Source organism: Macaca mulatta, chromosome 6 (genome assembly GCF_049350105.2).
Source record: "Macaca mulatta isolate MMU2019108-1 chromosome 6, T2T-MMU8v2.0, whole genome shotgun sequence".
Lineage (NCBI taxonomy): Eukaryota > Metazoa > Chordata > Mammalia > Primates > Cercopithecidae > Macaca > Macaca mulatta.
The window spans coordinates 178,535,650-178,561,570 of NC_133411.1; the positions used below are offsets into that span (position 1 = coordinate 178,535,650).

The 25,921-nt window shown below is 43.7% G+C and overlaps 1 protein-coding gene across 3 annotated transcripts in view; it reads left to right on the forward strand.

Moving 5' to 3' along the window:
* Positions 1-25,921, forward strand: part of DOCK2 (dedicator of cytokinesis 2) — a 436,838-nt gene that overhangs the window by 8,479 nt on the left and 402,438 nt on the right. For all 3 annotated transcript variants that reach the window (XM_028849908.2, XM_028849910.2, XM_077937437.1), the window contains exons 2-5: positions 9,087-9,170; positions 23,083-23,123; positions 24,333-24,388; positions 24,871-24,967. In XM_028849908.2, the coding sequence (XP_028705741.2) occupies positions 9,087-9,170; positions 23,083-23,123; positions 24,333-24,388; positions 24,871-24,967 (278 nt within the window). The remainder of the gene's footprint in view (positions 1-9,086; positions 9,171-23,082; positions 23,124-24,332; positions 24,389-24,870; positions 24,968-25,921) is intronic.

Consider the following 25,921-nt stretch of genomic DNA (forward strand, 5'->3'; position numbering starts at 1 on the left):
TCCTAATTGGTATTGCCTAAGTTTTCTTCTAGGGTTTTTTATTTTTATTTATTTATTTTTTTGAGATATTTATTTATATTTTTTTAGAGTAGAGTCTCACTCTACTGCCCAGGCTGGAGTGCAGTGGCGCAATCTCGGCTCACTGCAAGCTCCGCCTCCTGGGTTCACGCCATTTTCCTGCGTCAACCTCCCGAGTAGCTGGGACTATAGGTGCCCACCACCATGTCCGGCTAATTTTTTGTATTTTTAGTGGAGATGGGGTTTCACTGTGTTAGCCAGGATGGTTTCGATCTCCTGACCTGGTGATCCGCCCGCCTTGGCCTCCCAAAGTGCTGGTATTACAGGCATGAGCCACCGCGCCCAGCCTCTTCTAGGGTTTTTATGGTTTGAGATTTTACATTTAAGTTTGTAATCCATCTTGAGTTAATTTTTGTATAAGATATAAGGAAGGGGTCCAGTTTCAGTTTTCCACATATGGTTGACCAGTTTTCCCAGCACCATTCCACTGTATTCCATTGCTTCTTTTTGTCAGGTTTGTCGAAGATCAGATGGTTGTAGATGTGTGGTGTTATTTCTGAGGTCTCTGTTCTGTTCCATTGGTCTATATGTCTGTTTTGGTACCAGTACCATAGTACATGGTACATTTACAAAGCCCTTGTGTTATCATGTTTAGCCCTCACAGACACTCTAAGAAAAATAACTTCTGTCCTTATTTCGCAGGTGAGGAAACTGAGGCATAGATCTTTGAGGTCTCGCTGAAATGCAGCCTGTTCCAGGCAGTTCTATCATACCTCACCCCCTCTGTTTTATGGAAGTTGCCCCTTTTCACTTTGTCTTTTAGTTAGTCAACTGTATGTCATCTTCCCCACTAGCTGGTACATTGTTGGAGAGCAGAGCTGTATGGAGGGTTAACTTTGAGTCTATTCAGCATCAATGCAATAGCAGGAATGTGGGAGGTCAGAGAAACTAATCATTATTGTAGCCTACATCCCCTTGAGAATCCTGTGGCAGCTGGAAGCCCTTCTTCCCACAAAAATATGCACATGGGCAGTTCTGCATTGCAGTGTCACCAAAAGTCATTCATGGAAGCCAGTTAAGGTCCCTGGTAAAACGTGCTCATTTTACTCTGTAACTATTTAATAAACAAATACAATAGACATAGCCAAAGCGTTCTGCCCATGGTATGAATTCTTGAAGCTTGTCAAGAGTCAGAAAACAATTCTTATAGTCTGTTCAGATGAATTAAGTTCAATAAGCCTGCGCTGAGTGATGGTCCTTAGCTGGGTATTTGGGCCCAGAGGTGAATACAATAGTTCAGGAAGCTTACTGTTCAGTCATAACCTCTCTTTCTGTATGAGGCAGCGGAGAGCACCATTATTAGTACTGATGTCCCCATTGGATGGGTTGGGGGCAGTCCACCCTTTGCTTCAAGTTACTACAGCTGCTGTCATTCCCTTCATACTTCCTTGCAGCCTCGCGTTGAATGATCTGGGCACCTCTAGAATGTAAGCTCCATGATGGCAGGGCCACGTCTGTTCTTCTTCTTCAGCACAGAGCTGGTGCCCAGTGGTTGTTGATTGGATGGATGAAGAGGTGGATTCATAGGTGGATGGATAGTTGTTGATTAGACGGATGGGTGGGTAGTGGGTGAGTGGATGGATGGTTGGATGAATGGGTGGGTGGATGAGTGGAGGGGGAAGGGCATGGGTAAAGGGTAGGGGCTGGAGGTTTTAAAATCTTCTGGTGACCTTACAGGATTTAGATGGACAGAGTTGCCCCATCTTGCCTTTATCTTCCCACCCCATCCCTTTCACTGTCAGGAGGTGAGGTCCCGTGAGAGCATCCTAGCACAGCAATAGAGTACTCTTGAACTCATCTCCAAATGGTGGACCCCTGCAGATGGTCGCTGTTCTAAGCTCACCAGGTCTCCCTGGGACTCCATTCAGATGGCCCTGCCATCCATCCCTCGCACATCAAGCTGGTTCCCCGCTCTCTTCCCTGCTGTCACAACCTCTCCCCACCTCCTTGGGGGCTCTCAGTCCAGTTCTTCCCCTTGCCAGTCTCTGCCCCTCCCTCTCCTTCCAGTCTCACTTCCTTAGTGGGGCCTCTTTTTCCCTCTGAGAGCCCACAGCTGCTGTGACTTGCAGTTTAGCCGTTCACTTCTGAAGACAGCTCTTTGTTTCTTGTGTGTTTATTTTGTCTCTTCAACTAGATTTCACAGAAGCTCAGGAGAGCAGGAGTCACCCCCTCTCACCCCACTTTTCTGACCTGCAGGATCCTGCAGAGTGCCAGATACTCTCTGCATTTGGGGCTGGAGGGCTGATTTGGTTGATTTCACCATAAACTTTCTTCTAGCTCTGTAGTGTGTGTGTGCATGTGTGAGTCCAGGAGTGTGTGAGAATGTGAGTGTGAATGTGCCTACAGGAATACTAGAATGGAGAGAGTGAAATCCAGCATGATGTTTCAGAGCAGGATTTGTCAACCTTGGCACTATTGACACTGTGGGCCAGGAAAGTCTTTGCTATGGGGCTGTCCTGTGCACTGTAGGATGTTTAGCAGCATCTCTGGCCTCTAGTCACTAGAGGCTAGTAGCACTGACACCCCCGACTCCCCTCCCCGAGGTTGGGACATGCAAAAATGTCTCCAGACATCAACAAATGTCTCTTCCAGTGGGGCAAATTCACTCCCAGTTGAGAATCACTGTTTTACAGAATTCATTGGAATCCTAAGTTTCCTCTTGTTGACTGGGCATGCCATTGACTCGTTAAAAACTGACCACTACAATATGCAGCCCATAAAGTTGATATCATGGTCCAGCAAGAAGCCTGAAGCACCTGGCACAGTACCGGGGCCAAATGCATCTCCACTCATGAGAGGCGATGTGAGTGTGGTGCATGGCTGAGAGCGTGTGCTCTGGAGCCAGCCTGTCTGGGGTGAAATCCTCACTTGGCCCCTTCTTTGCTGTGTTCACCCCAGGATGTTTACTTGATCTTGCACTACCTCAGTTTCCTCACCTGTAAAACAGAGACAATAATAATCATACACACCCCAAGAACTGCAGATTCACGATTAAATGGGTGACTGTGCGTAAAGCCCTTGGAATAGTGTCTGGTACGCGGTAAGTGTTTGGCAGAGGTTAGCTGTTCTTGTGATTCCTCTGCTCTCTCCTGGTGGGTGGAGGAATACCTCCTCCTTCTAGGTTCCCTCTGGCTATAATTCTTCGGCCTCGTTCGCTGCTGACTAGCGCCCGGGTTTGAGCTCTGGGGTGGCTGCCAGAGGCTTCTGCTGGGTCATTGCAGTCGCCCTGTGGATGCAGTATCAGGATGCTGCCTCAGTGCTCAGGCTGTCAACACCTGTCCAGAGACTTCCTCTGCTTGCGCGTTTCAGTGAGTGCATTTCACTTGAATCCAAAGTGGACCTGCCGGCTGGTTCTGTTTCCCCCTGGAGTGGAGACTCTCCAAAACCCAGCTCAGGGACTGGAGAAGTGAGCTTCGGGCAATTACATTCTTTCTCCATTATTGCTTTTGTTCCTCTTATACAGTCACTTGTCCAAACTCTATTAACACTTGGTGTTGGCTGAAGCTTGTGTTTTCAAACATGTCAGCAGATGGCAGGGCCCCAGATGAGGTACAAATCCATCTCAAACGGTCACACAGCACTTGATGGCTGCATTCAAAATTGGCAGCTAAGCTGGGTCAGCGTCTCTTGAAGCAATCTTGAGAAATGCAAGAAAGAATATAGCCAGAAGAAGGGACATAGCTGCCCTTTGTGTTCATTCACATCCCTTCAGTCCAGTGAGCGTTTCTTAAAAGTTCAATAAATATCGATTGCACTTCTACTGTGGGCCAGGTGCTGGGAATTCAGTGGTCAACAAGATAGACTCAGTCTCCATCCTTACCGAGGCTGGAGGGAAAGACAGGATATAAACAAGTCCAGTATGTATAATAGAGTGTGATGCCAGCAATGGCCTGGTGAGGAAGCAGGGACTCTGGACTCCACTCTGGGTTTGAATTTGCTTTCTGCCACTTACTATGTGGCTATGAGTAAGTTCCTTAACATCTCTTTGAGTTTCTTGTATGTTACAAGAAGACTAATAACTTGAGGTTACTATGAAGATTAAATGGACTGATACAAGTAAAGTGCTGGGGACTTTTTTTTTTTTTTTTTGCGGGCGTCTTGCTCTGTCGCCCAGGCTGGAGTGCAGAGGTGCAATCTCGGCTGACTGAAACCTCTGCCTCCCAGGTTCAAGCGATTCTCCTGCCTCAGCCCCCCCGAGTAGCTAGGACTATAGGTGTACCCCACCAGACTCAGCTAATTTTTGTGTTTTTAGTAGAGATGGGGTTTCACCATGTTGGCCAGGCTGGTCTCAAACTCCTGACCTCAAATGATCCACCTGCCTCCCATGATGTTGGGATTATAGGCGTGAGCCATTACATCTGGCAGTGCTAGGGATTTTGCCTGTCTTATCTATCACTGTGACTGTAGTACTCAGAGCAATACCTAGAACACAGCAGGTACTACATACTGTGTCTGCAGTACTTAGGACAGTATCTAGCATACACTAGATGTTCACATGAATATCTGTTGAAAACACCATGCAGTATGTACTTGGCGTATAAAATGTGCTTTAAATATTTACCATTTTCTTAGGAAGCAGGGTGTACAGTAGTTAGAATTTAGACTTTGAGATCTATCTATATGTCTTACTAGGTGGAGCAGTTGTTTACCAACCCCTTCCTCAGTTTCCTTATATGTAAATCAAAGAGAAACATTGAACTTATCTCCTAAAATTGCACAAAGCACAGAGACCCTTCTTTAGTTGTTTTTATCAGCCACTGTGCTAGAACAATGGTGTTTACTTTCACCTTAGCTCCCTCTCTTTGGACTCCTGATGAATAGAGTACTTCAATATGTTTAGGTAGAATTGGTAACTAATCAGTAGATTTGATTTCCAGGGTTGCTAGAAGTTCCATCTGCCTCAAAATAGCAGTCCAGTGGCTTGCCAACCTGGGATTTCCAATATGAGTCCTTGCTGGATTCAGTGACCCAAGATGGCTTCGGTACTTGGGAACATCCCTTTGATCCTTGGCCATAAATGCTTTGTTCTGGGTGGGCTTGTCAGGATACCGGTTTCTGCTTTGGTTCTTACATATGGTGCTTTGGCACAAGGAGAGGTCGAGTCTTTCATAGGGAATGTATCAGTATTCCCCAGGGCTTGGCGACCTTGCATAATGGGGAAGCTGGAATAGTTATTTGCGGAAACGGCCAAGGGCCTGAGGGGCTGTGGGTAGGCTTCCCCGATTTGTCTGTCTTTTGTGGACAGGCACGGGGCAGAGTGGACCCAGCTGTGATTTCTTCCTCTTGTTTTTCTGCCTTTTTCATCCCTTGTTCAAAAGTTGAGAGTGGTTAGGCCCATCTTAGACTGGTCAGAAGCAAACTGAAGGACACAGATAAACCATCAAACTTAGCAGAGGGGCATTCTGGCTTGGAGCTTCCTGTTAGTCATCTAGAAGACTAAACAGAATTGGGTATTCATAGGCAAAGCCACTTCCTTTGTCAGTCATGCCTGCTTTTCTTCAAATGGAGCCTTAAGAAGCCCTTATGCAAGGCAGAAATAGATTTATAAATTAAGTGCCAAAGTCAGTTACTTTAATTTTTGTAACCAGTGAGTACTTAGAATGAATACGCATCTTCACCTTGAATACCCAGTTTCAAGATCTGCCCAGGACATCTTTTTTTTTTTTTTTTTTTTTTTTTTTTTTTTTTTTTTTTTTTTTTTTTGAGACAGAATCTCGCTCTGCCGCCCAGGCTGGAGTGCAGTGGCCGGATCTCAGCTCACTGCAAGCTCCGCCTCCCGGGTTTACACCATTCTCCTGCCTCAGCCTCCCGAGTAGCTGGGACTACAGGCGCCCGCCACCGCGCCCGGCTAGTTTTTTGTATTTTTTAGTAGAGACGGGGTTTCACCGTGTTAGCCAGGATGGTCTCGATCTCCTGACCTCGTGATCCGCCCGTCTCGGCCTCCCAAAGTGCTGGGATTACAGGCTTGAGCCACCACGCCCGGCCTGCCCAGGACATCTTAAGCCAATCTACTGGCACCTTCTCACCTGACATTGCTGGGCAGAGGATGAGGGAAGATTCCCGAGGAAAGCAGGGAGTTGCTGGTCAGGGAGTAACATACAGTCCTGCCCCACCTCCAGATATCTGATGGACACGCCTGATTTGCTCATGCTCCAGAGACTAACGCACGTTGTGCATGGTTTTCTTCTGTTGGAAGCCTCAGTTGCTTCCACCATCCTGTCCAGTTGTACTGCCAAGTCCTCAGGGAGACCACTTGGGCTGGAAGAGCAGGGAGCAGAGTCTGCCCAGTGAGGACACCAGCAAACTGGAGTGTGTCCAGGCGACAGCAGCCTATAAAGGGAAGGGGGTTGAAGTCAGGCCAAGTGCGGAGGGAATGAAGAAACAGGTTGTGTTTATGCAGGAGGAGAGAAGCTTCAGCGTCCCCCGAGGGCCCTCTCAAGGTTTGCTTTTAGACACAGGGTTAATTTGGTTAACTGTTGGTCGACAGAGCCGTTGGTTGCAAACTGCAGGAAAGTAGATTTAAAAGTGACACAAAGTTCTGAAGGAGTGAGCCTTGTTCAGGAGATAATATAATGCTAATAAAAAGAAAAGTGACTACCATTTACTGAGCACTTACTATGGCTGGACATTAAGTCAAGTCGTGTATGGGCATTAATATCAGCTGAGCCTCCCAGGAACCTAATAAGGTAGGGACCATTATTTCTTGCATTCTACAGTTGGAGGAACTGAGGCTTAGGGAGATGCAGCCTCTTGCTCAAGCAGCCTGTCCCTGGCTCCTACAGCGCCTTTCTGTGGATTACAAAAAGATACTCCTCCTCTGGTGGGCACAGTGTGAGGGCAGTGTGCAAGCCTTGGCAAGCGGATCACAGGTTGGGTGCCAGCCTTCACTGCTCTCTTGATTGGGTGGCCTTGTGCAGGCCACAGCCTGGGCAGTTGTACACTGCAGCCCTAGGCTTGAGACCAGAGCCAGGAAAGGACAGAATTGGCCTCAAAAGCCACATCTGTCTGACTCCAGAGACAACTAGCTCTTAACTCCTAAGCTTTATCATCTTTCAGGATGGAGACTTCATCTCTCTGAATGCACACAAAGGGAGTTAGGGATATGGGGGACACCTTGGAGTAGAGGGGACAGCCTGTGCTCCTCTCCATTTAAGCATCCTAAAAACCCTGCTAGATAGGTACTGTTAACATCCCCATTGTAAGAAAGTGAGACCCAGAGAGGTGAAGTCACTTGCCCAAGATAACACAGTAGTGAGTGGCAGAACTGGGGTTCCTTCTGAACCGCTCTGGTCTTTTAATGTGGTTTAGGCAGACGTGCTGGGGAGATAGTACCAGGGGAAGGAGGAAGGATGGAAGAGGGAGGGAAGGAGATAAGTGGGAAGAGGCAGAGATGAATGAGAGTTAGAGACTGGAGGTGGTGTCTGTGATGCAAAAGAATCTGCACCGAACCCAGCAGCATTTCACCCAGCTTGTACATAGGGGTTAGACACAGAGCAGCTTTGGTCATTTAGACCCTGGTCACTTAGTGGCTCAGTCCATGGTCCGTGTCCTCAATGTTAAAAGGAGGTAATTATGAAGAGGCGGACCTGTAGAGTAGAGGAGTGGGAAAGAGCATGGGCCTGTACTCCCAGGTCCAGCACTGTGTGACCTTGGGCAAGGCAAGTAACCTCTCTCTGCCTGAGTTTCTGTATCTGAAATTTGGAAATAGTAAGACTTCTCACTTCCAACGATTATTGTGAGAATTAAATGAGTAAATGCACATGGAGAACTTAGAATCATGTCTGGGATATAAGTGCTTGCTACATACTAGTTCTTATTAGGATCCACAATGATAACCCACTTCCAGAAAAGTGGGGCATGCCTGTGTTTCGTTCCTGTTTAGGAATAATAACCTTTTCACAACGGTATCTTCTTATCTTAGCTCCCCACCCAACCTTGTGGGGTGGGTAAGAGTGGCACAATAATGCCCACTTTACAAGTGGGGAAACACATTTAGAGGGAAAATGAGTCTGTTTTGTAGCGGTCACCAGCTAGAGTGGGTTTGGAGGAGTCTGGAGATGTAGCTGCTCCCTGTCATGTGGGCAGCAGCAGGACCAAGGGCATCATGAGGGACTGGAGCTCACACCGGGGCCTTCCTCCTGGTAAATCTCCTACACAGGTTCCTTCCCTTGCATAGCCCTCTCCGTCATCCCAGTGGTCTGTGCCCGTAGGGGAGGAGCATGGACCCAACTCGGCTGGCCCTGTCTCCAGGAAGCCTCCTGTGGCCCCCATGCATGGCTCCAGCATGCTATCTCCCGTGCTCTCGAAGCACCTGTACTTCCTGAGCCCAGACCATCCATCTGGTCTTTGCAGGGAAACCTGTCAGCTTCTCCCATTAGAATACAAGGCCTTGGCTGTCTAATTCTACCATTTGGTTACTGGTTATGAAGCATTACAACATGGTAGGCTCTTCACGTGCTAGGATTTTGTTTCTTTCTCATAATAACTTGTCATAGATCCCTGGGGTGCCTGAGCTGGAACTGAACCCCAGGCCTGGCTGAAGGAGGGGCTCAGGTTCTCAGAGGACACAGCTGCCTGGCTCTCCTGCCATCCTGCTCACCAGTTCATCTCTCCCACCTAGTATAACACCTCACAACACTTCAGGCGCTTAGTATGCAGTTGTTTCTTTTTAATTGTAGCAAAACATGCATAACAAACGATGTACCATTTTAACTGCCTGGTGTACAGTAAGAGGACAGTCCGTAGTAAATATCAGCAGCCTCCTTGTCACTCAGGCTGAATGCAGGGCCTGTGTTGAGGAGAGGTGAGCTTTGGTTAACAGAAGGTCTTGGGAGCCAGGCTGACTCTGAAATGACTCTTGTGGCAGGCAATAGGTTTGTGTGTCAGTTTTGTTTAGCCCAGGTGGGCTGCATGGGCGTGGAATGGACTTGAGGCAGGGATAGCAGGAAGGAGCAGAGACTAAAGAGATCCAGAGGTCTCACCTAGCTGTCTTTCTTTCTATTTCACAGCCATATACAACTTCCAAGGCAGTGGAGCCCCCCAGCTCTCCCTGCAGATTGGTGATGTGGTGCGAATACAGGAGACATGTGGAGGTGAGTTGCTGGCCCATGCCCCAGGTGCTGGAGCTTTGGCTGGTGGAAGCCTATGGTACACCCAGGCCCCTCAGCCCTCTTTCTGCACCTGCGACTATGTGGTCTGTTTAAAAACGTTTTGGTAACGCTAGTAATTAGAATGTACTAAACAGAAATGTTTTCTCATTTTAGGAATGTATGTTTCATAGCGAAAGCCTAACTGGGTGGTTCGATATTTGTTATGTTCTCCATTTGCCTCAGCCATGGGGCTATTCAGCCTGTGACTCTTGCTAGATACAGTTCTTTATTAGTATTAATATCATGATAAAGAGAAATAAGCATCATTAGGGTTTGGAAGGGTCCCATAAATCACACCTCTAATTCCAGGGGAGCTGATGTACACAGTCGTGTAATTTGTTTACTGCATGAAGGCGCCCAGCCTTGGGAGCAGGAGCTCACTGCCTTCCCCAAGCCGGGAGCCCTGTCTTGGGCAGTGCGGTGGTATCTCTTTCTTTCTCCTACAAAGGTGCCATTGCCTTGTGAAGCCAGGTGTCTACTGGGCTGTGTCCACCCGTGGTAGTGTGGTGGTCGGGAGTGCTTTTTAAAATTTGCACAAAGACTGATGGCCTTGGACTCCTAAGTCAAGCAGTTGGAAATCAATATGTCACTGATAAACTTGATATTGGGAGCATGGCTTGGGTATGAGAACCAAATGAGCTACTGATCTGTTACCCGCAGTCAGGCATGCTCCACCCCTCACTGGCCCAGTCGGCCCATCACAGTTCCCTCCTGCCTGGGCCTGCTGGTAGCTCCTGCTACATGGAGGGCACAGAACACGGGCTTCCTGTGTCTGGGTAGAAAGGCAGAGGAAGAAAAGAGAGTGGATTGAGCACACAGGCCTGGTCTGCCCCCAGTGAATCCATCAGATGAGGACCTGGGGAGGGAGTGAGGGTCAGGGAGGAGGCACACGTGCCACTGTGAAGGAGGCCTTCCGTGGGGAAAGGCGGTCACTTGCGGGAGTAGCCGTCTTTGGTCCTTTCCACAAAATAGACACTGTGCTACATTCTTTATAACACATGATCCTAGTCACTCCTCACCACAACCCATAGGCCAAGCGGTGTCCTTTCCAGTACTGGATTAGCCACATGCAATCTCCTAGGCAATGGAATCCCCAGCTGGGTCTGAAGATTTGTACAAGGATGCTTGTGTAAACACATACACACACACACAGACACACACAAACATACGTGTGTACATATATACACATATGCATACCTGTGCACATAGATACAACCAAAAAAACATACAGAAAACCATTTTTTTGGGAAATAACTTGAAATTTGATATTTCAAGATAACTTTAAAAGGGGTCATGGGGGAGATGAGAACTTTGTTCATCTTCCTTATATTTATTTTATGCTTTAGTATTATTTTTACTTGGGGTTGTAGATGAGGGGATACCAGGGCCTGCAAAGTTCACACTCTGGCCCTGTTGAAACCTTTTACACAAGGAGTGGACAAGGCTGGAGGAGAGGGGTGGGGACACTGTCCTAGAGAACTGGGTCTGTGATTCCAAGCACCCTGCTTCCTGCCCACAGCATAACCCGATCTTTTACAAATCTAGTTCTGCCCAGTGGCAGACAAGCAAACTGTAGGTGACTACCAAGGGCAAAGAATGAAAATAAAAACAGCAGCAACTCTCCTCAGTGCCTCTTTCATGCTACTGGATGCTAATGCTGAGAAACAGGTACGAGACCTCACATTTGCAGATGAGGAAATGGAGGCAGGGAAATGGGAAATGACTCATCTAAAGTTGCACAGTGAGCCAGTGGATTTTTTTTTTTTTTTTTGAGACAGAGTCTTGCTCTTGACTCCCAAGCTGGAGTGCAATGATGCAATCTTGGCTCACTGCGGCCTCCGCCTCCCAGATTCAAGCAATTCTTGTGCCTCAGCCTCCTTAGTAGCTGGGATCACCAGCATGCACCACCATGCCTGGCTAATTTTTGTATTTTCAATAGAGATGGGGTTTTGCCATGTTGACCAGGCTGGTCTTGAACACCTGGCCCTAAGTGATTTGCCCACCTCGGCCCCCCAGAGTGCTGGGATGACAGGCACGAGCCAACGCGCCTGGCCCCAGTGGCTCTTTTCTGATGGCCAAGCCCACATTCTTTCCTCCACCCATGCCTGCCAAAACAATAACAAGGCCTTGGTCATTATTTTCTGTGTCCTACATTATGAAATCCAGATGAGTATTTTTCTCTTTGTTGTATGCAGTTTCCCTGGATAGAAAGCTTGAGGGAGCAAACCTCCCCCACAGGCTGCCATAGGCAGAGCCTTGCCAGTACCTTTTCCTGGCCTGGCGCCCTGACCTTTACGAAGGCTACTCTGGTGGATTCAAGCCACCTTTATTCATCTCTGGGACACCTTTATTCATCTCTGGGACACCTCTATTCTTTCTTTGGTTCTGATTTTCCATTTCTAATTCAATTAGTCTTATTTTAATGTATCTTTGTAAATTAGTCACAATATCTTGCTGGAAAAAGCTGGATATATTCATTTGGTAAGTGGCTAATAATTTATTAATTCTTTGAAAAGACGGTGTTCAGAAGTCTGCTAGAATGAGTCTAGCTATCTGAGGAAATATCATATCTCCTGGTATGCAAATTATTAGGACTTCTCATGCATACGCTCATGACTATGCAGAGTTTTCAAACTGGAATTTAGGGGATCCAAAGGCTTCTTGGGGTGCCTTGAGTGGCAGAAGGAAATGGAGCTGGAGGGGGTCTGAGAACAGGTCTGGTGTTGTCCACTTTGCAGATGGGGTGTGTGGTCTGTGATTCTGATCGAAAAAAATAGTTCCTCCAAAAATATAAAAGATGTGAAAACCACAATGTTAGTCAAAAATTAGTCAAAACTGTGTAGTAGAAAGAATATGGGTGTACCTGTGAAACCTTCTTATAGAAAACTACTTCAAAAACAAAATCCAGCCAATTGAGAGGTGAATCACACAATAAAGGAATATAGGATTAAAAAGCTGTGATAAAGGAAATAGTGGCCAATATTGGGTGAAAATGAATCGGTTTATAAAAATTGATATTAAAAACAGTAGGAATTTCTTGTAGAAGGCACAAACATAAAAAAAAAGTGTGATTTTTTTTTCCCCCAATCACTTCCTTCAGTGATATTTGGTTGACATCTTTCCTGAGATTTGGTGACATCAGAAGACTTTAATCTCATATCCATGTGCTGCTCACCCACTTCTTCCCTTTCCCCAGTTCAGATAAGACCTGGGGAAGGAATGAGTTTGGGATCTTTTCTTTCCTATTCCTTGTCTTCTCTACTGAAATAAGCCTTATGATTGGCCAGCCCACCGTACAAATGGTCATGTAGCCGGGGAATGAAATGCCAGATGCCCCTGACATCATGATATTTATGGCTACCAAAAAGAATGTTACTGTTGGGAACCTAGACAGTATTTTTAAAAATCTAATAAAATTGAGACTTGGGAGGAGAATGGAAGAGAATAGCTAACTCAATGACAGCACTTTGACAACAAAGTCAATGAATATTAATTGGAAATAAAACATGGAATTAAAAAAAAACACTTCTATCTTTGAATGCTTTTCATAACAATTTTCATTTTAGAGAAGTTTTTAAGAAATCTTTTTAGTGATAAAAGTAACATTGAATTGAAGTTCAAATGCCCCTCAATTTCACTTGGTTTCTTTTTCTTCTGTTAAATACAAATAAGATTAAATAAAATTTTTATTTACGTAGTATCTTCACTATATGCTCATTTTTATGAGAGTGTTTTAAAAATCATATTTTATCTTTTTATCTGTCATTCTATGTACATAAAAATAAATGAAGAGTTGCCTGGAATGATATTAATAGTGTTTTTCTGTGTAATGGGATTCAGGATAATTCTTTACGTTTTTATGCTTGTACTTTTCTGTTTAGTTTAAATTCTTTATAATAGCATATATTAGTTTTAAACAAACAAAACAAAATACAGTCTTTAAGCTGGGCATGGTGGTGTGCACCTATAATTCTAGCTACTTGGGAGGCTGAAGCAGGAGGATCTCTTGAGCCTAGGAGTTCAAGACTAACAAGACTCAATCTCTGAAAAATGAAGCAAAAAAAGCATGAAGAGTAAAATAACAGTCACTTACATCCCAACCACCCATAATTAATCATTGCCAACACCTGAGGATATTTGCTTCCAATCTACAAGACTGCATTATTATTATTATTATTATTATTATTATTATTATTATTGAGATGGGGGTTTCACTTTGTTGCCCAGTCTGGTCTCCAACTCCAGGGCCCAAGCAGTCCTCCTGCCTCAGCCTTCCAAGTACCTAGGATTACAGATGCGTGCCACCCTGTCGGGCTTTCAATAGTTTTAAAATCTTCCCCGCCACCTCCAGTAAAGAAATGAAAAGAGCACTGGCTTTTGAATCAGAAAGTTATTCCCTGCTTCTGCTACTCACTAGTGGAGTCATCTTGGGTATGTAAGCTTTAGGTTTCTCATCTGTCAAGTGGGTTGTTTTCACCTTGCTCCTAGGCTTGTTATGAGGATAAAATGAGAAAAAGTAAAGAAACTGTCTAGCACCAGCCTGGCTCATAGAAGGTTCTCTGTGTTTGTTAATTCCATCCTCTCCCCCATTATGTAGCGCTTTACCGAAACTCGCAGATGTATGTTTTTACAACATGGCCCAGAAGCTGAATCTTTGCCTGGAATGGGTGAGGCTAGCCCTTCCTTGCCTATGTACTAAATTTACTCAGCTGGATGAAGAGGGAAAACAGGACCCTAACCTGGACTGTTTAAACATGGGTGAATTTCACTTTTTATTATAAAGATAATGTATTGTTATGATAAAAGCTCCCATAGTTCAAGATGGTACTCATGCTACGCCATGCTAAGCCTTAGACATGAAATGCTGACTTCATTATCCATATTATATTTCTCATGCTGCCTCTTTTACCCAGAGGCGGCATAAACATTCTGTGTTTTAGATGTGGAAAACACATGTAAGTGTACTGAGCATAGGAATTCCTCATAGAAGGGACAAACATGAAAAAAGCAGTGCTAGTTTATTTCCCCCCAGTCACTTCCTCCAGTCATACTTGATTGACATCTTTCCTGATATTTGATGACATCGGAAGACTTCAATCTTATATATCCATTGTGCAGCTCACTTACTTCTTCTGTTTCCCTGGTTTGAACAAGACCTGGGGAAGGAGGGAGTTTGGGTTGCCTTCTTTCCAATTCTTTCATCTCTACTGAGATAAGCCCTCTGTGATCAGCCAGTCCACTGTAGAAATAGCCAATTAGCTGGGGATTGAGATGCCAGAGGCCCCTGACATCTTTGTGTGAAGCTCCTGGAATGCACTCATACTGTGTGTGGATGTAGTTTTGGGGTGGAAGAACTGTATCATGCCCTCCTAAGGCAACAACTTCCTACCTCCAAAGGCTGTCATGGGAGAATTGCTTGAGCCCAGGAGTTCGAGGCTGTAGTGAGGCATGATCATGCCACTGCACTCCAGCCTGGGCAACAGAGTGAGACTTTGTCTCTAAAAATAAATAAATAAATAAACAAATAAAATCAGAGGAGTGAGGGAGGAGATGGATAGAGCATCCTCTGCTTTTAAAAAATAACGCATTGCTTTTGTTGTTGCTGTTTTCCAGAAATGCAACTACATACTCTGTGTACTATTCTGAGACCTTCTGTTCTCATTTGAAAATACTGGAGTGCTTTCTAAGTGAACACATATTTATTACCACATTGTTGGTTTGGCTGCAAAAAGCTTGGCACAATGAGATTTTGAATGTACTCCTCACTGAGTAGGGTACACCCAGAGCCATACACAGTGGCTTCCTTGCTAATAACTCTTTTCAGGGTGATCTTGACCCATCCAAATTATTTTCTTTTAGTATAAGTGAGGACATTATGAGCACTTAACATGGAATCTTTTTAAAGCACCACCTTGCAAGGTGATAGTCTTTTGTTCAGGTGTGCTATAATGACAGGTCACTTGAAAAGGACTCCATTTTCTTCAGTAAGGCTGCTCCATTATCAGCAGTGTGTATATGAAGTTTTCTTCCCTTCTGAATGAGGATGAGGCTAAGACGTCAGTAAACGTCCGTTATGTTTCATTTGAGGCATGTCTATTTGCTTTGTTGTGATGGAAATATGTTGAAACGACTTTAGTGAAAAAACAGAAATGATATTATAAATCCATATGTCCTGAAAATAAAACAGAAAATGTGCCCAACTTTCTCTGCATTATTATTAATTGATTTTTTTTTAAAGAATGGTATCTACTAACTCTTTTGGACACTGGGCAAACTCTCTGAGTTTGAGGCACTATTATTCTCATTTTATAGATGAGCGGACTGAGGCTCAGAGGAAAGTATTAATTTGTCTATGATCACACAGTTAAGTAGCAGATCTCCATCAAATTCAGACTTTGATTGCAGAGTTCGTACTCTTTAAAAAATTTTAAATTATATATATTTAAGGTATACAACATGATATTATGAGATACACATAGGTAGTAAGATAGTTATGATAGTGAAACAAATTAACATATCCATCATCTCACATAGTTACCTTTCTTTTTGTTTTTGTTTTTGTGGCATCAGCAGCTAAAATCTAATCAGTTAGCAGAAATCTCAAATACAGTACAATTTTATTGACTATAGATGCCTTGTTGTACATTAGATCTCTAGACGTGTTCTTCCTACATATCTGTTACCCTGTAACCTCTAATCGATATTTCCCCATTTCATTCCTCCCATCCCCTACCCTGCCCTGGTAACCACTGTTTCATTCTCTATGTCTGTTTATTTGACTCTTTTTTTTGGTTCCATATATAAGTGAAATAATGCAGTACTTTCTGTGTTGTCTTATTTCACTTAGCATAATGTCTTCCAGGTTCATCCATGCTGTGACAAATGGCAAGATCTCCTCCTTTTTAAAGGCTGAATAATATTCCATTGTATATGTACATTACAGTTTCTTTACTCATCCATTGGTGAGCATGCGGGTTGTTTCCATATCTTGGCTATTGTGAATAATGCTGTAATGAATATGAGAGCACAGACATCTTTATAAGGCAGTTACTTCATTTTCTTTGGATCTATGCCTTGAAGAGGGATTGCTGGGTCATATGCTAGTTTTATTTTTAATTTCTTTGGGAACTGCCACACCTTTTTCAACAATGAGTGTACCAATCTACATTCTCACCAACAGTGTAAAAGAGTTCCCTTTTTTCCACACCTTCGCCAACATTTGTTATCTCTTGACTTTTTGATAATAGCCGTTTTCACAGGTGTGAGGTGACATCTCATTCTGGTTTGATTTTCATTTTTCTAACAACTAATGATGTCAAGCACCTTTCCATGTATCTGTTGGCCATTTGTGTGTCTTCCTTGGAGAAATGTCTATTCAGGTTCTTTGCTTATTTTGTACTCATTTTTATACTATTGAGTTATATGAGTTCTTTATAAAATTTTTGATATTAACTCCTTATCAGATGTATAGTTTACAATTTTTTCCCTAATTCACATGTTTTTGTTTCATTTTGTTGTTTTCTTTGGTATGCAGAAGGTTTTTAGTCAGGATTCACACTCTTTACCAGTCTGTTTTCACACTGCTGTAAAGAAATAGCTGAGACTGTGTAATTTATGAAGAAAAGAGGTTTAATTGACTCACAGTTCTGCATGGCTGGAGAGGCCTCAGGAAACTTAAAATCATGGTGGAAGATGAAGGGGAAGCAAGACATGTTTTACATGGCAGCAGGAGAGACAGACAGAATAAGAAAGGAAGTGCCATACTTTTAAACCATCAGATCTTGTGAGAACTCACTATCACAAGAACAGAATGGGGGAAACTGCCCCTATGATCCAATCACCTCCCACCAGGTCCCTCCCCTGACACATGGGGATTACAATTTGAGATGAGATGTGGGTGGAGATACAGAGCCAAATCACATCATTCCTCCCCTGGCCCTTCCAAAATCTCATGTCCTTCTCACATTGCAAAATCAATCATGCCTTCCCAACAGTCCCCCAAAGTCTTAACTCACTCCAGCATTAACTCAAAAGGCCAAGTCCAAAGTCTCATCTGAGACAAGGCAAGTTCCTTCCAAATATGAGTCGGTAAAATCAAAAAAACAAGTCAGTTACTTCCAAGATAAGTGGGGATACAAGCATTGGGTAAATTCTCCCATTCCAAAAGGGAGAAATTAGCCAAAACAAAGGGACTACAGGCCCCATGCAAGTCCAAAACCCAGCAGGGCAGCCATTGAATCATAAAGCTCCAAAATCTCCTTTGATTCCATGTCTCACATCTATGCAAGGTTACGTTGGTGCAAGGGATGGGCCCCCAAGGCCTTGGGCAGCTCTGCCTCTGTGGCTTTACAGGGTACAGCCCCCACAGCTTCTTTCACAAGCTGGTATTGAGTGCCTGCAGCTTTTCTAGGCACACAGTGCAAGCTGTTGGTGGATCTACCATTCTGGGGTCTGTAGGATGGTGACCTTCTTCTCACAGCTCCACTAGGCAGTGGCTCGCTGGGGACTCTGTGTGGGGACTCAAACCCGACATTTCCCCTCTTCACTGTCCTAGCAGAGGTTCTCCATGAAGATTCTGCCCCTGCAGAAGACTTCTGCGTGGACATCCAGGCATTTCCATACATCCTCTGAAATCTAAGCAGAGATTCCCAAAGTTCAACTCTTGTCTCCCGTGTACCTGCAGGCCTAACAGCACATGAAAGCTGCTAAAACTTGGGTCCTGCACCCTCTGAAACAACAGTTTTAGCTGTACCTTGGCCCCTTTTAGCCATAGCTGGAGGTGGAGTGCCTGGGACACAGGGCGCCAAGTCCTGAGGCTGCACAGAGCAGCAACAGGGCCCTGGGCCCAGCCCACAAAGCCATTTTTCCCTCCTAGGCCTCTGGGTCTGTGATTGGAGGGGCTGATATGAAGATCTCTGAAATGCCCTGGAGACATTTTCTCCATTACCTAGGCTGTTAACATTCAGCTCCTTGTTACTTATGTAAATTTCTGCAGCTTCCTTGAATTTCTCCACAGAAAATGGGTTTTTCTTTTCTATCACATGGTCAGGCTGCAAATTTTCCAAACTTTTACTCTCTGCTTCCCTTTTAAACATAATTTCCAATTTCAGACCATCTCTTTGTGAGTGCATATGATTATATACTTTTAGAAACAGCCAGGTCAGATCCTGAATGCTATCTGCCAGATACCCTAAATCATCTCTCTTAAATTCAGATTTCTACAGATCTCTAGGACAGGGGCAAAGTGCCGCAGTCTTTTGCCAAAGCATAGCAAGAGTGACCTTTGCTCCAGTTCCTAAGAAGTTCCTCATTTCCATCTGAGACCACCTCAGCCTGGATTTCATTGTCCATATCACTATCAGTATTTTGGTCAAAACCATTCAACAAGTCTCTAGGAAGTTCCAGACTTTCCCACATCTTCCTATCTTTTTCTGAGCCCTTCAAACTGTTCCAACCTCTGCCTGTTACCCAGTTCTAAAATTGATTCCAGATTTTCAGGTATTTTATGGCAGTCCCCCAGTTCTGTCAGTACCAAGTTTCTGTATTATTCTGTTTTCACACAGTTATAAAGAACTACCCGAGAGTGGGTAATTTATGAAGAAAAGAGGTTTAATTAACTTGCAGTTCTGCATGGCTAAGGAGGCCACAGGAAACTTACAATCATGGTGGAAGGTGAAGGGGAAGCAGGTACATCTTACACGGCAGCAGGAAAGAGAAAGAGCAAGGGGGAAGTGCCACACTTTGAAACCATCAGATCTCATAAGAACTCGCTGTCACCAGAACAGCATGAGGGAAATCACCCCTATGATCCAATCACCTCCCACCAGGTCCCTCCTCTGACACAAGGGGATTACAATTTGATATGAGATTTGGGTGGGGACACAAAGCCAAATCATATCAACCAGTGATAGGTACTAGCTTCCATTTGATCTCAATATTATTATATATTTTAACACACAAGAAAGAAAAAGCACTCCTAAGTACTCATCACTCAGATGAATATCAACATATTTATATATGTTTACATATAAATATGGTAGCGAGAGAACTTATATATGTGTGTTTATATGTATATACACATGTTTATATGTATATACACACACATATGTGTATACTTTCTTCAGACATTTGTTTTTAAGAAACAAAAATTTCGAATGAAATTGAAATCCCTTTTTACCCCTCCTCTATTCTTTTTTCTTTTGTCCATATGTAGGTAACACTTATCCTGAAATCAGTATGTTTTCTTTCCATCCAAGTTTTTGTACTTTTGCCAGATGCATATACTTTCTAACCTTGTCTAACAAATAGTGTTTGTAGCACTCCTCTGGGGCTAGGTGTTATTTCCCTCACTCTACAGATGAAAACACTGAGGTTTAAGTGACACGACCAAAGGCTCTGTGGCTTGGAAATGGCATAGGGAGGACTGGATCTCTAGACCTCAGATTCTTTTTTGATGGTGTGGGATATTTTAAATCTCCTGCCTCCCCTGACTCTTACAGGATTTGAGAATTTAGATATATTTGATATTGGTATTTGAGATGTGAAAAGAGAGGATTATCTGAATAACTGGCACTTTACAATTTTCCAAAAGAATTGTACAAATATTTCCTTTTCTCATCTTCCTCCAGAATGCATGTCTAGTCAGTTCGGGCTGCTATATATTATAAACTGCTTAAACAACAGAAATTTATTTCTCATACTTACGGAGACTGGAAAGTTGAAGATCTAGGCACCAACAGATCTGGTTTCTGGTGAGGGCTGCTTCTTGGTTTGTAGATGGCTGAGTTCTTGTCATGGCCTCACATGGCAGAGAGCAAAGAGAGAGGGAGCAAACTCTTCTGTAAGGGCACGAATCCCATTCATAAAAGCTCCATTCTCATGACCTAAGGACCCCACCTCCTAATGCCATCACATCAGGTGTCAGAATTGCAACATATGAATTTTGGAAGGACACATTCAGGCCATAGCAATGCGCATGGTGAATTTTATGTTAAAGAAAGTGGTTATTTCATGGAAAGGGCTAGCAAAAAACCCTTGTTGTTATTGAATTCAAAAGAGTGTTGAACGCAGGAGCGGATTCTGGGACGTGGTAAATGCCATGTTACACTGAGCCTGCTTTTGATCATGGTGTCCATTGTCCAGCAATTTTTCTCTTTTGTACCAACTGTTGTTATCTGCCCAGTCATGTCTTGGAGCATAGACAGATGTAGCTGATTGGTGACCATATTAGGGAACCAACATCAGTGGTCAGAGATAAATGACCTAGCAGAAGTGAAAATGCCAGAAAAAAGTCATAAGGATAGTCCTGATGCAGGTGATGCACTAGGCATGGGTTTGGATTCTGGTTTGGCTGCTTTTCTGCTGAATAATGTGTTGGAATTTCTTCCCCACTTGTTTGATCTCAGTGTCACCATCCGGCAAGTGGAGATAAAGCCTTCTTGCAATGAATCCCTGGGGATTTGTCCCTGAAAGCATGTAGCCCAGTGCAATATATATAGTTGGTGCACAATTAATGTTGATTGAACTTGAACCTGGGAGCCAGAATAAGAATATTGGGTGTAAGTGTCAGCAGAATCCTGTTGTCAGGAGTGAGCTGCAACTCTGAGAATTAGGAAACCTATAAGATGTGTACACATAAGCGAGTTTTGAGGTTCAGAGCAGGCAAACTCCTTGGATCCAGGAAGACTAGGCACCCTAATGGAGTCCCTGTCACAGAGATGCAGATGTGGACATGAGCTTTGTATAGGGACCATCTATTAGTCCCTCGATTGTTTTTCTATTTTTTGGTGGATTTTAGTGGACTTGGCCATCATGTGGGTTCAAGTCACTGCTACCAGATGACTTTAGCTGTATTTGCACTCTCACCCCATCACATGGGAGACAATGTGACCAACCAGCTTTAAGGATTGGCTTCAAAGTCATATAAGCTTGAGTTTGAACCTCGGTTGTATGATCTTGGCCCAGCCCATCAATTTACTTGAATATCAGTTTTCTCATCTACACAATGGGAATGATAATACTTAGCTCACAGTGTTGCTCTGAGGATTAAATGAGAGAATGCCTGTACAACATTTAGCATACAGCTTTGCATGTTGCAGTTGACCAGTGAAAGACAGGTAATAATAATATAACAAAATTGCATTTCTATCTAGTTGGTGAAAAGGGGCAAATAAAGGAGGCTGTTGTATCACAGTGCAGCAGGGTGTTGCTTGAGTGTAAATCTCAGCTGCATCACCCACTGACTGTGTGACCATCAGCAAGCTGCTTAATCTCTGTGCCTGTCTATTTTCATTTGCAGAACTGAAGCCGTAATAGGATTGTTGTAAAGATTAATTTATAATTTGACAAAACAAAACAAAAAAATGTCAACAGAGTTACCAGCACATAGGAAGCACTTAGAAAGTATAAGCAGTATTGTTAATTATGGATTATTTTTCAATAGTTGTTGACAAATAATCATAGGCTACGGAAAATAGAATGTGATGCTTCATGAAGCAGAACATCTTCCATCACTGAAAGTATTCAGGTGGAAAGTAACTTAGTGGAGATTTAGTTTTGGAGATTCAGACACTGAGAAGCTGGAAATATTAATATTAGGTAACCATCAAATCATTCCCTCATAATATAGGAAGCATAGCGTGATCGTTGCTTATGTTCAAAACCTGACACTGCAACCTCTACTAGCTGTGTGATCCTTGGAAAGTCACTTAACTTCTCTGTGCCTCAGGTAGGCCACTCATTTGTAAAAAAGGATAATAACAGTTCATACCTCATACGGTTGTTACAAATATTGAAGGGCTTAATATGCAAAGAGTGCTTAGAATGGTATTTTTATTTCCCACCTGAGATTCTCTTTCTAACCTCCCTTTCTTCCTTTCTGTTTTTCCTCTCTCCTTCCTTTGTCTTTTTCTCCTTCCTCTCACTTTCTGTCACTCATGGCCGCCTGTTGCTTTAGAGTTTCCTTTAGGACCTGGCCGTCAGGCTGACTCATGACTATGAAGGGTGACTTTGCATTTTAAGTTGTTTGTTTTGGGGCTTGCTTGTATGTCTGTTGGGAACATATTTCATCAACAATCTGTCAGCCCAGTAATGAGGGTCTGCTAATGAGGCTCCCGACAGACACGTTTTATTTACAGAGATGACAAATGCCACTCCTTGGCTGTGTTCAAATCATTTCAAAGGCCAGTGGACTCATTACGGTCATCAGGACTTGCTGTACCCGGGCGTATTTTGTCTGACTGTGTGTAATTTGGATTTCTGTTCATTGAAACATTTTTTAATATTCCCGCAAAGGCAAGATCTTTTAAAATCCCTGTCCCTTTATCTGTCCCTAAACGTACCTGTTTTGTAATGACTAACTTTTGTAAATCACATTTTAGACACCATTTGCTGCTGTTAGAACTGTCAGTGTTATTTTAGGATGTTTGCCCAAATCCAGGAGCATTTCTATATCCTGAAGGCAGGAATTGAAAACATGCAGATGATCACAGGGCCCAGGAAGGCAATGGACACGAGGGAGGGACTGCATTGAGGCTGGTGGACTGGAGGCAGATGCTCTGTCTGGAGGGCCCTGCTGCTCTTCTCCTCCCAGCTGGTTGGGAGCACTGGCCAGCACAACTAGAGCTCCTGATTTTTCAAAATCAGGAGCACCTTTATATGAAGTTTACTTTTAGATGTATTTTGAGATGTGGCAACCAATTCAACAGATTTCAAAGACTATGAGCTTCCAGAGTTTGATCTCTACCCAAGGTCTAAAGCAATTTGCAGTAGTTTTACTAGTTAAAAACAAAACAAAACAGAAAAACAACAAACTTGTAATAAATGAGGGACCTGTTTCTTTGTTTTCTCTTTGCAGACTGGTATAGGGGATACCTCATAAAGCACAAAATGTTACAGGTAAGGTCACCTGGTTTTTATTTGGGTCAGTACTGGATGTCTTCATATGGCCCTACTAGCCCATCTGAGCAGGTCTCTCCCACCATTGTTCCTCAGCAAAGGGAACCCAACCCTCCCTCCTGTGCCCTGTGCTCTCTGACCTCTGTGCCTTGGCACTTGCTGTGCCTCAGCTCCCTCCCGTTTCCCTCACTCTTTAAGGTTCATCTCTGGTGCCATCTTCTCCCTGCAACATTTCCCTAAATGCCACTCACTTGATTTATCCCTCCCTCGAGTCTCTGGGGGGTTGTGCCTTGATAAATTTGAAATTTATTCTACTGCCTTCCTTTAGAGTTGTTTGCGACATTCAGTCATCTCCTCATCTGTACATCCAGGTCAACACAGAAAGAACAGGCCTGGTTTCTACCTTCGAGGGGTTCTCTTGTTCTAACCTCATGTTTCACTGTCGTCTCCATGCGAGCAGATGCTTGCTTTGCTTGCCTCATTTTCTCTCACAGCATCTAGCACAGTGACCAGATGTCCCCGGTATGTACATTGGTTGCATTTATGAAGGAAGGTATTTCCAAGTAATTGATAAACTTACCTTGTTAACTGAGCCAAATGTATGGAGCAAGGAAATGATAGAAGCTTCTTCCTTCTTCTCTGACATGCTGTGTTGGGAGGGATGCCCCTACTCTGCTTTCTCAAAGAACAATGGAATAAATGCAGGCAGAATAGGTCTCAAATCAAACTAGCCCAAATGCACCTAGGAACGTTGTTGCTTCAGGACCAGTTATTTCTGACCTTCCGGTTGTTCCTGACCGTGAAGGGTGACTGCTTTCCGGAATTGGGCAGGTGACGGGAGAAGCAGAGCTCCTGGTCTTGCTTAAAGTCAGTGAGTGGTTTCGGTTGTCTTTCAAATGATACTGTCTTATAGCCCACCTGTAGGATGAGTGGCCATAATGGGTTGGAGCATCCCTTGGGATCTAGGGCTATTGTGAGACCTAGGGTTATTGTGGGATCTGGAGCAACTGATGGAGAACTGGAGGGAAAGCCAGATCTAAATAAGTAGATTTAGAATCCAGCCCCTGCTCTATCTGGCTCTGGGTTTATTCCTTTAAAGTCTGAGGATTTTATAAACCAGTAGCTTTTGGAAAAAAATTATAGAGACCTAGGGTCATTCATTTCTGCGGTGATATATCTTTTTATTTCATTTTGTTTTGTTTCCAACAGGGCATTTTTCCTAAGTCATTTATCCACATCAAGGAAGTGACAGTTGAGAAAAGAAGGTATTTGCCATTCTTCACCACACTTGACCCTCCAGTGGCTCATGGATATCTCTGTCCTGTTTATTTTGAGAATCTGACTTGGCAGATCTGAGGGGTGCTCAGCTTATCTTCCTTGTGCCTGTGTGTATTTGTGGATCTCCTTTCTCTCCCTCAATGGGAGATCTGATCCAAGTTGATTCATGTTCAGATCTGACTCTGAGGGGGTATTAGTTTGGGGAATCAAACTTTTTGCTGGCGGCTACCTTAGAACTGTATTAAAGTAGATTAATCCTAAATAATGAGCCCAACCTAGCAAAGGAGGACATAACAAAGCAAGTCCCTTGTATTTGCATAACGTAATTGGTGTGGCTATTGGAGGCATTTTAGTCTAATGTCAGGAAGGGCCCTCTTCGCAGCTGCAGCTTAATGCAAATTTGTTCGTGTTTTATCTGGTCAGCACCTGGGTCTCAATTTCACACCACTTTTTCTCCCACCTTAAATAGAAATACTGAGAACATCATCCCTGCAGAAATTCCTCTGGCACAAGAAGTGACAACGACACTTTGGGAATGGGGAAGCATCTGGAAACAACTCTATGTGGTGAGACTCAGAATTGCTCCCTGAGATGGAAGCTTCTTGCAGTCTTCAGTTTGGTTCCAGTTTTCAGTTTAGCATTGAGTCAGGCAGGTGGAGGTGGCTTTGGTGACATAGCAGAGCGCACACTGTTAACATATGAGGACATCAAGGCCTAGAGAGGATCAGGGACTTTCTCAAAGTCACAGAGCTAGCTAGTGACAGAACCATAATCAGTGGTGTCTGCTGTGAACCTTAGGTGTTTAGTACAGAAGTTGTCAAAGTTGAGCATGCATAAGAATCACCTTGAGAACTGTTAAAAATAAAGCTTCCTCCCAAGGGGTTTAATAATCTGCATTTTTAGTAAACTCGGATTTGATTTGCTAGTCTGCTGATAACACCTTGAGAAATACTGTTCTTATACTTTAATTAACCAATGGCTATTGTCCTCAGATCTATGAAGAAGTTTTGACTCTGGAAAAACAAAGAACATATTTTTGCATTTGTTTTCCCTGTTTGGAAGCAAATCTAATTTTAAATCCTCCTTTGATGCTCTCAAGCTCCTAATGAAAGCAATTAGCTAAGCAAACCATTAAGCTGAGAGTGAAAATGTCAACCAAGGCTTACTGCATGCTTATTATGGCACCGTGCACACATGCTGGTGAATGCACAGGATTTGTAGACTTACCTTTCATGGTCTTAAATGTTGACTCCCATGTGGACATTTCATAATGTCCATTATGAAGACATAATTGGCACACTCAAATTATTTGCTTTAGAAAAGTTTAGGGGGCAAATAGCATCCTTTGGCTAAAGCAATTTTTTGTTCATCTCCACTACTCTCGACCTTTTTTCTTTTTCTTTTTTTTTTTTTTAAGATGGAGTATTTTTAGTAGAGATACGGTTTCACCATGTTGGTCAGGCTGGCCTTGAATTCCTGACCTCAGGTGTTCCACCCACCTCGGCCTCCCAAAGTGCTGA